The sequence below is a fragment of the Plecotus auritus genome, assembly GCF_963455305.1.
Source record: "Plecotus auritus genome assembly, chromosome: 3".
Taxonomy (NCBI): Eukaryota; Metazoa; Chordata; class Mammalia; order Chiroptera; family Vespertilionidae; genus Plecotus; species Plecotus auritus.
In genome coordinates, this window is record NC_137772.1 from 168,938,712 (window position 1) to 168,953,826 (window position 15,115).

Genomic DNA, 15,115 nt, shown 5'->3' on the forward strand with positions numbered 1-15,115 from the left:
GATTTTGGGGGAGTGGTGGGAAATCAGATTACATTGGGCTTTCCAGTGGGGTCTAGATCAGAGGCCAAATGGGAGAGAAAGAAGGGCTGAGTGAAGTGGAGGATTCATCAAGGATCTAGAGTTTCCAGTGTCCCCAAGTCCCAGGCCTGGACTGAGAGGTAGCAAACTTTTATCTTACAGCCTGTGCCCTTCTCCTTTCACCAGACCCCTACTCAAACTGATTTGAGAGGTCAGCTGATCTCTTCTGTACCACTTCACCCCACTTACCCCTACCAAAGCCTCCCCTTCCCTCTGCCAAGACAGTAGCCTCAGTGATATAACAAAACCTTTATTCTCAGAAAACAGAAAAAACAAAATCAAAACCAATATTTTCTATTTGGCCCTTGCCCCAGCCCTCCCACCCACCCACATATCCTTCTTTTGTGGAGGACCTGTGATGCATGCATAGGGGTGGGAGCTGAAGGAACCGGTGTTCCCGGGACAGAAAGAAGTCTTTTTGAGTTTAGGTACCCTCCTCCAACTTGACACCACTCCCAGCCTTGCCCACCTCCAGATACACCAAGAGGGAGGAATTCTGGAGCAGTGCCAGAAGGATTGCCCTGAAGTTCCTTGGGGAAGGGAGTAGCTGAGTCAGCACCACCCCCATGGTCTTTACCAGTTACAGCTCATCTTCATCCAACTTGGCAAGTCTGGCCTGGCAGGGAGGGGTGTTTGAAATTGGTGGAACTGAAGGAGAGTCACGAGGAATCTGGGGGATGTCACTGAGGGCCTGAAGAAAGACTCAAATTAGAGAATCAAAAAAAGTTCAGGAATCTACCCCGACTCCTCTCTTTTCAGTGTAAGCCCCTAGTGAAGCCACCTTTTGCCAGACAGACATCTTAGATTACCTGAGACCATCAGTTAAAGTGGAGGGAGGAGAGTAAGAAATGGGAAGTAGAAAGGAGTAGACAGAAGGAAGGCGGTGGAAGAGGAATGATACGGGGGAGAAGGATTTGGGATCCTGGAACGAGAGGCCCTCCCCATTCTACCCCTATAACCAGGCAACACCATTTTTCATACCTGTGTGTCCAGGGGCAGGGGGCCTCTGGCCACCTCCCCTTTGGGTAACAGCAGCAGGGAGGGGAGAGAGCCATTGATGGGCCTGTGTGTGCTGACCTGGGCCCGGTCTCCAGGCCGCATTTTCCCAGGGCTTCCCACCCCAGGCCCTCCTGGCCGCCCCAGGCTGTTGGTCTGGCTCTCCCGTCTCTGGTACTCAATGGGTGATTGCAATGCTGGGGCAAAGAGAAGAACAGAAGGAGGGTTACAGCACAGACAGGTCCTTTCTTTCCCTCAGGGCTCTGCTCAGGCAATCCTCCCATTTTGCTCTCCCTCCAAAGGTGTCATCCATGTAAATTGACCTTTGAGAGGATTCTGAGTTACCAATTCTTTTTTTTATATATATAGTATATTTTTATTGATTTCAGAGAGGAAGGGAGAGGGAGGGAGAGAGATAGAAACATCAATGATGAGAATCACTGATTGGCTGCCTCCTGCACACCCCCTACTGGGGATTGAGCCCACAACCCTGGCATGTGCCCTTGACTGGAATCGAACCTGGGACCCTTCAGTCCGCAGGCCGACACTCTATCCACTGAGCCAAACTATCTAAGGCTGAGTTACCAATTCTTGAGCTATTAGTGGAGAAGTGGGAATAGGGGACAAAGTGAAGCCAGGGTCAGAGGACAGGGATGGGAGATTGGGCAGTAAGGGATTCAGAAGAGAGCATGTGGAGGAGAGAGGGTGAGAACTCACCATTGAGAAAGTCCCGCTGGCTTTCTAGGATCTGAGCCACTTGCTTGATCCAGGCCTGACTAACTGCAGCGTCTGCAGTCTGCAGGACATAGCGCTGGATCCCACCCTCTGGCCCTCTGGAGGTCAGAGCAAAGCGGCAAGGGTCACCTTGGAGGTTCCCCTCTAGTCCAAGGCAGCTCACCTGGATTGGCAAATAGGAGATAGTGCCCCCAAATTCTTCAGGCCCTCTCTGGCTCCTGCCCCCTCCAACAAATCCAAGAGCCAGGCATCCTCTCAGAGGCCTCCCCGCATCCCAGTCAAACCCATCCCCTGTAGCCTCCTCCCCACCTTGATGCTGCTCTTGTACACATATCCAGGCGGTGTTCCACTTCGCACTCCTCCTCCCAAGGCCTCACTGAAGATGACGATTTGCTCAAAGAGGAAGACACGCCGCTCTCGACCCCGGGAGGAAAGAAGCCCCCCAGCCTCAGGCTCTGTGACCCAGAATGTGTCCTGGCCCAAGAGCTTCCCCTGAGCAGTCAGTTTGCCCTAGAGCCAAAGGACAGCAGTCTTCCAGAAAAAAACAAGAAGAAAAAAGAGGCAACTCTCTGCTCCTCCCTCCTTCCCCTGACACTCCCAACCAACCACAGGGTAGCACCAGGAGAAGACAATTCCCCATAAGGACTTCCTGAATCTCAAACTGAGACAGAAGAGCACTGGTCCTCAGGTTTCCTGCTCCATCCCCATACCTCAAATCCCCGCAATCTCCCCAGGGTCATCATGTCATTACAGCGCTTGGGCACGAAGCACATGACTTCCACAGCTCGCTGGGATGCAAGTGAAGAGAGAAGCAGTGTCATTAGGAAGGAGCCATGTTTTGACTTCAGACCATGTTTTGACCCCCTACAGCCTCCCCTAAAACCAGACAGCTCTATACCACCCAAGGAGCTGGGGGAATCCAGGGGACTAAGAAGATAAAGGTGTGTGTGATGTGTCCTGGAAGACCTAGAAGTCCTCACCTCCAGCTCTTCAGTATCCATCCCAGCTCTACTGTAATACTTGAGAAAATCCTAAGACACAGAAAAACATGTTCAGGGACGTCATGAGGACATTCTCAGAAGCTCTCACAACCTCCCCCAGGACACAGGTGGAGGCCTCTCGGAAGTCTGGGGGAAGCCCTAGGAACCCTGAGGAGATGAATGAAGAAAGAGCTGTCCCAGCCCGCTGGAAGGTGGTCCTGACCTTGAGCAGCAGCTGGTATTTCATGATCCTCTGCACTGGTTTGATGAGAAGATCATTGAGCTGCAATCGGTGCCCCAGCTGCTGCCGGAGCTCCTGGAGACAGGGATACACAGTGGTTATGCAACCTGGAAAGCCTGCTCACCATGATTCTGTCCCTCTTTTCCCAAGGTACCTCAGCCACTGACCTCAAAGTAGCTGTCTCCAAATTCTGACACCACATGCTCTGATTTGGGTTTATTCTGACAGTATACCACATACATATGCAGCCGGCGCTCCTAGGAGGTGTAAAGTTTAAGAAAGAGCAGGATGAGTGAAAAGGAAGAGCACTTCCACAGTCCCAGCCACTCGCAAGCCCCTCCCCCGCCCCACCCTCTCAAGCCTCACGTGTTTGATGAATAGCTGAGCCAGCCAATCAGGATCCTTCAAACACCGCTGTAGTTCCCCCAGGAGAAAGCTAGTGGGGGTTGGCAGGGAAAAGATAGGTCAAATATCCCTACCCCTGCAACTTAGGGTTGTCTGCCCTAGTAATGCTCCCCTGGAAGCCTCTCCAAACCCTCCTCAGGCAACAATAGCTCCTGGGCCATGGATGGGACACTGAGACAACCAGACAAATGCCCCTCCCTCTTGCTCTCGGGTTCCACCACTCACTCTCGATGCCACTCGTAGATTTGCTGGATGTTCCCAAACACAATCCTATCACGGCCTCGAAGATTCTCTGGGACCCCCTGAGCAGCCATGGTGGCCATGTAACCCTGTGGGAAGTTTGGGGTGGGCACATAGGTATGTGGGGCCAGTCCTGGTGGGAACACTCCCTCCATAATAAGTGCAGGATGTAGGGGGATTGGGAAGGTGGGACAAAGGAGCACCAAGGCATCTTTTATTCTTTAAAAAAAAATTTTCTTTTTGTTTCCTTTTTTTCTATTTTTTAAAAATATTTTTTTAATTGATTTCAGAGAGGAAGGGAGAGGGAGAGAGAGACAGAAACATCAATGATGAGAGAGAATCATTGATCAGCTGCCTCCTGCATGCCCCATACTGGAGATGGAGCCCACAACCCCGGGCATATGCCCTGACCAGGAATCAAACAATGACCTCCTGGTTCATAGGCTGACACTCAACCCCTAAGCTATGCCAGCTGGGCAAGCAAGGCATCTCTTAAAATTAGCCCTGGGCAGAGGGAAAGGGCTGGGTCAGGGCTGGGAAGGGAAAAGGGAGTTACCTCCACAATCTGCCCCAAGTCCTCCACATACATTTTCTCTGTCTCTACCAGTTCACCGAGGACATACCTGAGAAGAAAGGAGTGCACATCCTTGGTTTAGCCATTTTCTCTCTCCTGGACTAGAAGCCCCTTCATTTCCACAGCCAACCTCAGAGGAAATTCCAATTCTCAAATCTAATATGTGAGGGACAGTCCTCTGGACGCTGTACAGTGGCAGGGAGGGAGGGAGAGTATGCGGACACTTACATACTCCTTTCGAGAGCCTTCTTTTTCTGTTCCTCCTCACTCTCAGGGGCTTGAGACAAACTCTCCTCCTCAGGTAGCTGAAAGAAAAGAACATCCTAGAGGAAGCAAATGGATGCCTCTTGGGTGAGGGGAGCCACCCAGACCCGTTTCATCATCATACCTTCGTCTCATCTCTAGGGCCCTCCAACAGTGTGGTCAGCAGGGTCAGTTCTGGAAGTTCCTCTCCTGTGGCTAGAGCTGGTTCCAGCATCCAGTTCTAGGGGCCAAGGTCAAGTGCCAGAGGTCAGGGACAGTAGCTGTGTCTCCCCATTGACCAATAGCCCCCAACTTCTCTCCCAGTGTCCTGCATGGATGTCCTACATGCTTCTGTGGTGTTCCCTGCTCACCTCATATGGTCCAGCCTGGCCACCATCTACTTCAGTTTCCACACTAAGACAATGTTTGGAGTGATCCAACCATCTTCTCAGGCCACTGATGGGCCCTGGGGGGCCCGGGGAACAGGGTTCAGAGCTGAGGCCGGAGTTGGGGCCAGAGGGGACAGCCAGACCCGAGGCAGCTGAAGCTGAGATACTCCCCTCACTGTCAGCAATGGAGTAGGATTCTAATGGGGTGGGGAGAAAGAAAAGGGGTGATAGATATTGCTCTATCTCCAGGCTCAGGATCCCTAGGAAGCTCTCAGAGTCTCCTCTCTATGATGCTCAGCCCCTCTTCCCAGGGCTCACTCTCTTACCGTCCTCATTTGAGTTAGCCAGGATAGAAAATTTCACCAGGGCACCCTTGGAAGGACAGTAAATGCCTGGCTCCCCAGGCCTGAAACCCCCAGTAACACGTGGAGGTTCCCCTGATATCCTGAGCATGGCACAGATATGGGGGTGGGGGCAACCATCTGGACAGACACTGGAAGCTGGGGGTGGCCATCTGTTCTCCTACAACCCTCCCCCTTCCAATGGGTACAAACCATTCTCTGAGAAGGGGGTTATGAAGAGCTAAGAGCACATCTGCCACCCCCGTCTCCTCCACCAATGTCAGTGATCACTATCATAAAAAAAGACGTCTGCAGCCCACCTCCCCAACATGCGCAAACCCAATGGAAGGGGCAAGTTAGGAAAGCTTATCAGGGTTATTTCTGGCCTGGGTACAGGGACAGAGGAGCTGCGATTTTTGAGAAAGCCCCTGGTAGATCCTCTCATTTCTCATTCCTCCATCCCCCTGTCCCTCTTCAGAGCTGAAGTAGGATCTTAGCACAAGGATTTGAGGGAAGATGAGGTTCTAGGCCTAAGGGGATGGTGGAGGGTTTTTCTCCTACCCAGCTGACTACAGGAAAGCCCTGCCCCTTCCCCAATTTCCTTAACTAGTTAGAAAATTGGAGGCAGATGGGATCTTAGAGATCATCTATTAAGTATTTCCTGGAAAATACAGGTAGTCTCCAGCTTCTAAATCCCTAGGGCCAGGGCAAACAAGTCCTGAACCCTCAGCCCACCCCCCATTCAACGCTGAGCACTGGAGACCTCACACTCACCACGTCCCCCCCGGGCGATGCAGCAGCCGCATTTTGCCAGCACTTTTCGGATCACATTGGGACAGGCACAGCGACCCCCCTTGTGCCCCTCCCGCATGGCGCCCGGGCCCCCCCGTTCCCCCCACCCGGGCCGGCCATGCAGGGGGAATCACGGGGGGCGGGGCGGGGCGGGGACGCAGCAGGGCGCACACCCTCCCTCCCTCCTACCCCCGCTCCAGGCTGGGCGAGGGGGGGAGGGAGGGGACCGGGAGGGGGCGTCCAGGGGGAGGCGGAAGTCTAGTCTGGAGGAGGGCTGGGGGCTCCGCAGTGAGGGCGGTGCGGGCCGGACCGCGGGGCTGGGCGGGGAGGGTTTCCGGAGCCCTGTCGGTGCGGGGCCCAGGGTCCAGATGTCCAGCGGGGATGGGAGGGATGGTGGGAGAGGTTGGGCCGGGATGCGGCAGCCGCTTCAGCTCCGTCTCCGGCCACTCGGGCTGGGGATGGTTCTAGGCCCGGGCAGGGGAGGAGGTGGGGGCGACTCCCCGAGTCACTGGCGCTGCGCGGGTCCCGGCCGAGCGGCGAGACGAATAACAGGCCCAGCCGCTGTGCCGCCGCGGGGAGGGGCCTCTGCGCCCCAGCTCCGCCCTCTCCCTCGCGTTCCCCCTTTAGCCAGTGTCGGGTTCCCGCCCCAATCCTCCCTCCCCCAGGCACCACCACGTTCCCACTCCACGTCCCCAGAGCCTCTGCCCCTCCTCCGCATCCTGGGCTCCCCAGCCCGGGGGTTCCCCTCCTTCCTGCTTCTCCGGCTCTGACTGCGGAGCGCTGGGGTGGGGGTTAAGCCCGTGGCGGGGTCTGCACGTATCGCCCCTCCGCCTCTGCGGTGGAGAAAGCCCGATGGATGCGGCCTTGGCCTGTGCGAAGATGGCCTGGAGTTGGGCTGTCCCTAGCCGGGCAGAGGTGGACAAGACACCCCCCCACCCGGGTGAGGGTGCGTGAATAGGGGGCTCTTTGTGGGGAACACAGCCCAGGTGCCGCCCTCTCACCCGACCCTTCTTTCCTCCTGGCCCGGGACTCCAGCCGAAGCTAATCACCAATTAAGGCGAAGTCCTGGAGCCTGGGCTGGCGAGGGGCCAGGGGTGGGGCGCGGGGACACTCCGCCTGCGGGGGCGCGGGACCGGCTGAGTGGGGGACACACAGCAGGCTAGAGGGCGAGAAGAAGCGTGGAGGTCTCAGCGATTAAATGGGTCTCATGCAAATTAGATGCGAACCTTTATGCTAATAAGGGCAGCATTTTTTCTTAATTTTCCACTTTGCGCAGGATGGCAAACTGTGCCCCACCCCACCGCCAGCTTCTTACCGGGCAGCGGAGCCCAAGCGGGGACCTCAGCTTCGCGCTCCCCTGTCTGATCCCCCTCGGTACAGGCAGACTCTGGCTCGGTCCCCTCCGGCCCTAGGGGGCTTCTCTTCGGAGGCTGCGGGGATAGAATGATCGTAAGGCACCCGCCCTTCACGCCCAGCCTTAACCTTCTCCCCCTTGTCCCTACTGTCAAAACCCACATTGTTATAAAAGGGTCGCCAAGGCTGGGGTGGAGGGAACGGTTCACCCAGAGCATGGCTATGGCCCTCTTAATGGAACTCTTGGATTCCTGCGGGTGGCCCGCAAAATTTGCTTTTGCGGGTAAATTGAGTTGTGGGGTGCAGCCGTCCTGAAGCCCACTAAAGACCACCGAACCCCACCACATTCGCCCTTTCTTACCCCCTCCTGCCCGGGTAGGGCGCATGCGCGCAGCATGCCCCCCATGACCCCCAGTATCCGGTCAGTGCGGCCAGGGGCGGGGCGGTCTGGGGGCTTCATGCTGGACCCCTACCCAGCTCCAAGTTTCAGGCCGAGGGGTACGGAAGCTGGGGGGCTCTGAGGCCTGCGTGCGTCCGGGGAGTTGCTGCTGATGAGTCCGCCCCCTGCCCGGGCTCCGCCCCCACTCCCACCCCAGCCAAACTTTTCAAAAGGGGTAGGGTTGTTCCTTCCTACAACCATAGTGCATCAACAACCCCCTCTTAATACTGATTCCAAGTCGAAGCGTGACCTGGGGCTTCGCACTGTTATTGTGGATCGCACTAAGTACATGACGTTTCCCCAGGCCCTGTGCCGGCAGAGACTCGGGAGGCCAACAGGGATTTCCTCATCCACCCCCATCCCCTTCTCAGCAGGTCCCGCTCCCCACCCCACCCCCACCCGTCCACAGAACAGAACGGGTGTGGCATAGAGTTGCATATTTTACTTTATTTTTATTAAATTAAAAGCTACAGTTTGGCGGCAGTTCCAGAACAGGGTAAGGAGGCTCCTTTATAGGGGGCAGAGAAGAGCAGGAGACAGACTGACAGAAACAAAGACACAGGAAAGGACAAGGTTAAGGTAGATGGGAAATTGGTTAAGAACATACAGGGCCGCTCCATGGGGGCTCACACCAGCTGATTTCCCCTCCCCTGCACCAAAGTTCAGCAGTGGAACAGTATGGGATGGGAGTGGGCGTTCAAGACCCCTCCCCTGCCCACCCAGGTCCTTTCTCAGCTTAGTCACTGGAGCACAGACAGACCAGAAAAAGCCAAGGGCAATGGAGGGGACAGGAAGACTGGGAGTATGTACACCAGAGGGGAGCAGAGCCTGAGAAACAGCCTCTGCCAGAAGGGAGCAGCTCACACTGCACTGAAGCACTTGGCCTGTGGGGACAGAGGAAGGGATTGCCCCATCCCTCTCTGAACTCCTCCCCAGTCAGACAGGTCCCCTACTGTGTGGTATGGGGGAGCAGAGGGAGAGAAGAGAACAGAGGCTTCTGTTGGGTCCTAGTGGAGGTCAAAGGCAGGGGCCTTGGCAAAGGGGATGTCCTTCAATCATCTGTGATACCCTTGGCTCTCAGCTCCTCTTGCACCCGGGTCAAGTAGGTGGGGTCTGGGTACCCAAACCTGAAAGCAAAGAAAAATGAGGGTCAGGGCTAGCTGTTCAGCCTTATCCCCATGCTCACACTCATTCTGGGTGCCCCATTGTGGGCCCTCTGCTCCCTCCCCTAATGTAATCCAAATCCAAGATAAATTAGCCCAATTCCGCTTATTTTTGCAGGTTAAACTGGGCATATCAGGACCAGGTTAAATGTAGGAGAAACTGGGATAGAAGAGATGGTTGAATAGTTTGGGGCTGGCCCACTCCAATTAGGAGGCTCCCAGAGAGAGGGAATTGTTGTTCTCTCAGTGGAAACAGACAAAGGGGAGGAGCCAAGTAAAGGGAAATGAAGAAGTGTCCCACAGCTGGGGTCCCCCTGTGCAGCTGGTCTTGTGGTGGATGTCGTTCCAGGTGATGACATTCGGTCTCCCTGTGGTCATTGACGTGCCAATAGTGAAGGTGAGACGCTGGTCAAACGCCTTTCGGAACAGGGTCAGCACCTTGTTACCCTCAGGGCAGTCCGGGAGGTAGGCCACCCGAGTGGTGCCAGGATACCGAACTCCTGGGTTTGGGTGTTCAGCCTGGGAGGAGAGGGTAGCGAAGTGGGCAGTGAGTAGCTGGACATCTTAAGACTATAATGCCAATGGAGGTTCATCCTGGCCAGCCTTTTGTCTGTGCACACCCGGTTAAGGCTGACAGGGCAGCGACAGGCTGACAGCCTTTCAGGCAAGGAGATACTAGGGTCTGGGCAGCAGGAGCCTATTTCTGGACAAAGTCCTTATTGTTAAGAGGCTCTTTCTCCTGGTCTCAATCCTTCAAGTCTCAATTCAGCAACAAATGGAGTCCCAGAAGTGATGGAAGGTAGCTGGTCCTTACTCTCCGGATAACTCAGCAGAAATGTGAAGACAGGCTAATTTATCTTTCAGCCTTCCCTTCTCTACCTGAAAACACTCCCAATGCTTTTTCCACTGTAACCTATTCCATTTTTCTATTCTTCTTCAGAGCTTCCTCATCCCTCTGCAAAGCAGAACTGGAAATTACTCTTTGTCAAGCAGGAAGTCACCTGTAGGCTCTTGACCACTCCTATTTTAACCTACGGTCATCAAGATTTTCCTCCCTCATAAGTCTGGAATGGAGTAACACTCCCAGCTCTGGGAGAAAGGTTAGATCCCTTCCTGCTGTGCCTGCCTGCACCTGAGCCATCATCATTACAGAATTGGAAATAGTATTTAATTCCTTTCTCTGATACCCATTTTTCATGTGTGCTATGGGGTTGTGGGGATGGAAAAGCTGGGCCTCATGGGACCTCCTAGCTCCAGGGCATTGAGTGGGAAGTCATATAGCAAAAGGCATACAGTGGAAATAGCAAAACTGTATCACATCTCAAAAACACACTCACCCTCCCCTAGCTTTCCTAGATCAGAGAAGGATCTGGGGGAGAGAGGGAAACAAAGGGTAAAGGCAGGCAGTAGTCTCCTTACCCCCTGGACACCGGGCGGGAAGACATACTGGATGACGATGGTGCCATACTTCTCATAACTGGGCAGTAGGAGTGTGGCGTCCTTAGAGACCAGCATCCGTCCATTCTGGGGCTGGTTGCCTACCAGCTGCCCATAGAAGCGGCCACACATGGGACAGGCCTTTTTCACCTGCAGGGCCCGGGTGATGCAGCCTTCACAGAAAGAGTGCCGACACTTCTCCAATGTCTTGGCGTTCTGGATCTCCCCCAGACAGATGGGGCAGGTACTCTCCTGCTCTTCTGCCTCCTCCCGAAGGCGGGGAGGAAGAGGAGGGGGCAGGGGAGGAGGAGGAGGAGGAAGCCCCCGTGCCCCTGGGGGCAAGAGTGGGGCTGCTCGGAGAGGGGGTGGGCCTGGGCGGTGCAGCTCAGGATGTTCCCCCCCACCCCCCAAAGCCAGGCAACCCATAAGCTCCCCCTGCCTCTGAGCTTTCTTCAGCTCTTTCTCTGCCTCTTTTAGCAGCCCCTTAAGAGCCTTCCTGGCCAGGTAGAGCCCATTGGGAGGGGCAGGGGGAGGGCCCTGTGGGGAAAGCTGGAGAACATAGATGTCAGAAGTCTCGCCATCTATGAGGATGGACACACGATGCTCTTCCCGAAGCCGGGCCAGCCGGGCTGGTGTCTCCTTGCTCAAGAAGTCCCACACAGGCTTGGAGACAGTGACTTTGGTCTTGCAGGTGCCTCCACAGGCTGCCATTCTGGACAGGACGAACGACACTGCCCCCAGGGTGAAAGGGACTCAGGGTGGGGGGTCCCCCATTTGACAAACATCAGTGCCTCCTACTTTAGGTTCCTTTCCAATCTCTGCTTTCTCAAAGTCCAACACCCAACTAACTCCTCCCCCAAGTTCATTTTCTGTCTCCTCTTCTCTTTCAAATCCCCAGCACCCACTGAAGAGCAAGAAAGTTTCTATAACATTATTATTCTCATCTAAACCAAGCATCAGTCTTGGTTCTCTTTCACGCCTCCCAAGATCACAGAAACAATCTGCCCCTCCCCCCTGAGTGAAAACTGTCTTTTGTAAAAGGGAGAGAGAATTTTTGACCCTCCTTTTTGCTCACTTTGATCCTGAAGACCTTAGAAATGGCATGCAGGCTCTTTCTCTGTCCCTGCTCCCTACTTGTAGGTGGTGTGACCTGGTGGGTGGACAGGAAAAGGAGAGAAAGTGAGAAACCCCTTGCCCCATTCCCACATGCCCAACCCAACAACGCACGTAACAAAGACGGGAACCTGGATGTAAACTACTAGGAATGGGATTGCTTGGCACATAGAATGGAGAAAACCAATTTAAAGGTGAAAGTTGATGTTCCCTTGGGAGGCAGATACCTTGAAAGCCCATGGACAACAATAGCAGCAGGAATCCCTCTATTTCCACACTCAGCTGACCAGGACTGGGGGGGAAGGGGAGAGTAAAAGGTTATGATGACAAATGTTACCATCTTCCTCAGTCAGCCCAGAAACAAAAGAAAAACTCCTCTATTTCCTCTCCTTCTCTGTGGAATCCCATCCCTAGCCTCTCCCTAAGTGGCTAAAGGAATTTTAACATGCTAACTTTCCTTTTTTCTTTTCCAGCTCTGAGGCTCTCAAGAAAGCCTAGGGAACAGAAAAGAGAAGTCGGGAAGGGAAAAGCCCACACAGATGGAGGTTTTCCTTGCCACCTCCCTCAGATCACATGGACAAGAATATTTCCTATGTTCCCCAACTCCCCGCCTTGCTCCACATTTCCAAGTAATCCAGCCCCCATTGTTGGGGAGCCTTCCTTGAGAGGCATCCCAGTTTCTTCTACAGAAATCTGTTTGGAATGCAAACTAAGTGGCAGCAGCCCCAGCAATAAAGTTCTCACTATCACCTTTTAAACCAGCACACCAAGTGCAAGTCTGTCAGCCACTGGTCTGTGTTTAGGGTGGGGGTGGGGGGGTCACGCAGGGACTCCACTGGAGGAGTGTGATGTTCCCCCCCCCCCACCCCGTCTTGCCATGCTCAGCTACAGAGCTGTCCCTACACCACCTCCAAATGCAGCTCAAATAGAAAGAGGGGCCACTGGTGTGACCTCAATTCCTTGACTGATCCCAAGAGGAGCAGCTCTTCATTTGTGCCACCATCATAGTTCCTTCAAGGCCAGAAGGAAACAGTTCCCTCAGATCATGCTGTCTACCCAGGTGCCCCCCCCCCCCCCCACACACACACCCATCAGAGGGAACCCAGGACCTAGGCGTTCTTGCTCCAAGTCCTGCTGGCACAGGACAGGGAGGCGGGGCCGCCGTCAGCGCTGGGTCTCCGGTGCCTCCTGGGCAGCCCCGGCCCGGCGGCCGGTCCCTCCCTGCGGACCGCACTGGGGGCGGGGCGCCGGGAAGGACAGGTCCCCGGGGGCGCCCACGGAGGCTGCGCCCCCTCCCCCGCGACCTCCCGCCAGACGCGACCCGGAACCAGCTCCCCGTGTCCCCGCTGGCGGAGCCCCCGGATCCCCTCCAGTGGGTGTGGGTGCTCGTCTGCCCGACCGCGGTACCTAGAACCCCCCAAATGGAGGCCAAGGCTGGAGGATGACAGAAAGAGGAACTCCGGGCGTGAAGGGGTCCCCGGCGCCGCGCGCGGGGGAGGAGGCAGAGGAGGGGGCGCAGGGGCCGCGGGAGAGCGCGTGGGGGGGCGAGCGGGGCCCGGGGGGCGCGCGGTGGGTGTGGGGGCGCCGGGCTCACCTACCTCCCGTCAGCGCCGCCATTGCCGGTCACATGACTGAGGCTGTTGCTGGGATGACGGCCTGGGCCTTAGCAACAAGGGGGGGGACCCGAGAAGGTGGAGGGGGCTGTGCAGGGGTGCGAACTGAGGGAAAGGGAGGGGACTGCACCCTCCCAGATGGCAGTCACTGTCTCCTCTGACCCCCGACACCCTCGAGCCCCTGCCCTTCGCCCCCAAAACAAAAATGGAGGCTCCGTCCCAGGCTGGGGAGGGAGCGGCGTCGCGGAGCTGAGGGTCGGAGGTTACATCCCTCGGAGACGCCCCCGTCCGCCGCCCCCTCCCCCTCCTCCTCCTTCCGCCCCTGCGCGGCCGCCGGGGCGGTGGCGGGTGGGCGAAGGGTGCCTGTCTAGGTGGACAGGGAGACGACCAATTGGGATCCTTGTGCTTGAAAGGCCTTTGAGGAAGAACGTGGGATGGGAAGAAGAGTCACAGTGAAAAGCATTGGAACTAAAATAACAATAAACCCCAGGAATAAACTGCTTGTCACCTCCCCCTTCTCCCTTTTCCTAGATTGCCGCCTGTGCCCCCTCCCAGGTGGGGGTTGGTGCCTCTGATTGCTTTCTTTCCACAGAGATACTGAGGCTGGTGCAGAATGGGAAGCGATTACGTTTTTTAAAATGCATTCGGGTGGGGGTGGCTTCAAGTCTATGGTTCTAATAGTTAAAAACTCTCAAAGGAAAAAAACGCTCTGCTGTTTGCTTCCCACATCAGAGCAATCTCCGCCCCAGTCCAACTCCAACTCGCTTCCCTGGGGCCACATCGAGCCAGGCTTTCCCACCAGCCAGACCTCCTCAGCCAGGAGGTGCCGGACTCCCAGCCTGGCAACAGCTTCTGTCCACCACCCCCTTCCTTCACTCCCCTTCTGGGCGGGAGGGTTGGTCACTTTCTTCTCCACTTTCCCAGGACCCTGCTGTACTATTTCTGCCCTCCAGGCAGAGGACATCTTTCCCAAGAAGCCTGGGGGAAAACTGAATTCCTTCTTTTAGCTAGTGGGCTGAGACACCTTGACAGAGATAGGGGGTGTGACCAAGCCCAGAATCCTGGGGGACCAGAGAGGGTCATTTCTCAGTTCTTCCTAGCTCCCATAGGTTAACTTTCATAAAGTTGGAGAATGCACAATACAACTTAAAAATTTTGTTTTATTTATTGATTTTTAGAGAGGAAGTGAAACATTGATTTGTTGTTCCACTTATTTATGCATTCATTGGTTGATTCTTGTATGTGCCCTGACCAGGATCGAACCTGCAATCTTGGTGTATTGGGATGATGCTCTAACCAACTGAGCTACCTGGCCAGGGTCACAATCCTCACAACCTTTTAAGTTCACAGCCATCTAAGTAGAAACCTACATCCTTACTTAGGGGCTCAACACCTTAAAGATTAGAATTTGTCATCTGGTCCCTGCAATCCTAAGCACAGGCTTCTTCTGAAAAGGGGGAAAAAAAAAAAAAGAGGCATTTCTGTGGAGGGATTTAGATTCCATAATTTAATTTCTATATAGTGACAGCAATGGGAGTAAATACACAATATCTTTTGTATTAGTTAAAAAAGATGAAAATCAGAAGCAACAAATGGAAGACCATACTGCTCATGATACATCAGCTACATGGTCAGAAAACCCATTCCTAAAGAACAACAGTTGCTGGTGTCATGGAGTCTTAGTGCATTCACCAGGGGAAAGGTAGGCTCTGGGCAGGATGGTATTCTAAGTCCCAATCCTTAACTTGGACTCCTCTAGTTACTTACTTTGGAGCCAAAGATGGAGGAGGGGGAGGGTGGAAGGGGATTTTGTTGTTGTTTTTACTTTTTAAAAAAATATATATATATATTTTATTGATTTTTTACAGAGAGGAAGGGAGAGGGATAGAGAGTCAGAAATACTGATGAGAAACATCGATCAGCTGCCTCCTGCACATCCCCCCACCGGGGATGTGCTCGCAACCAAGGTACATGCCCTTGACT

The 15,115-nt window shown here is 54.7% G+C and overlaps 2 protein-coding genes across 4 annotated transcripts; both read right to left on the reverse strand.

Annotated features, from left to right (window-relative positions):
* Positions 1 to 310: 310 nt before the first annotated feature.
* ARHGEF25 (Rho guanine nucleotide exchange factor 25) lies at positions 311 to 7,926 on the reverse strand. 2 transcript variants are annotated; one of them, XM_080659862.1, is made up of 16 exons: positions 7,729 to 7,926; positions 7,330 to 7,444; positions 4,864 to 5,078; positions 4,638 to 4,733; positions 4,478 to 4,554; positions 4,232 to 4,298; positions 3,661 to 3,764; positions 3,397 to 3,466; positions 3,198 to 3,287; positions 3,013 to 3,105; positions 2,790 to 2,840; positions 2,520 to 2,597; positions 2,119 to 2,319; positions 1,792 to 1,972; positions 1,060 to 1,271; positions 311 to 769 (listed from the first exon to the last, which is right to left on the reverse strand). In XM_080659862.1, exons 1-16 carry the CDS (start codon positions 7,825 to 7,827, stop codon positions 659 to 661), a joined length of 1,860 nt encoding a protein of 619 aa, XP_080515988.1. In that variant the 5' UTR covers positions 7,828 to 7,926; the 3' UTR covers positions 311 to 658. The 2 variants fall into 2 exon arrangements, with proteins under 2 accessions (XP_080515988.1, XP_080515989.1); XM_080659863.1 differs by lacking the exons at positions 7,330 to 7,444; positions 7,729 to 7,926 and adding an exon at positions 5,997 to 6,579.
* A 312-nt stretch (positions 7,927 to 8,238) lies between these two features.
* On the reverse strand, positions 8,239 to 13,348 carry DTX3 (deltex E3 ubiquitin ligase 3). Of its 2 annotated transcripts, none has more exons than XM_080659865.1 (6): positions 13,118 to 13,348; positions 11,747 to 11,811; positions 11,482 to 11,556; positions 10,389 to 11,137; positions 9,271 to 9,488; positions 8,239 to 8,933 (listed from the first exon to the last, which is right to left on the reverse strand). In XM_080659865.1, coding segments are annotated over exons 3-6 (1,044 nt in total). In that variant the 5' UTR covers positions 11,483 to 11,556; positions 11,747 to 11,811; positions 13,118 to 13,348; the 3' UTR covers positions 8,239 to 8,857. The 2 variants fall into 2 exon arrangements, with proteins under 2 accessions (XP_080515991.1, XP_080515990.1); XM_080659864.1 differs by having other exon boundaries at positions 10,389 to 11,118; positions 13,118 to 13,332.
* Positions 13,349 to 15,115: the final 1,767 nt, after the last annotated feature.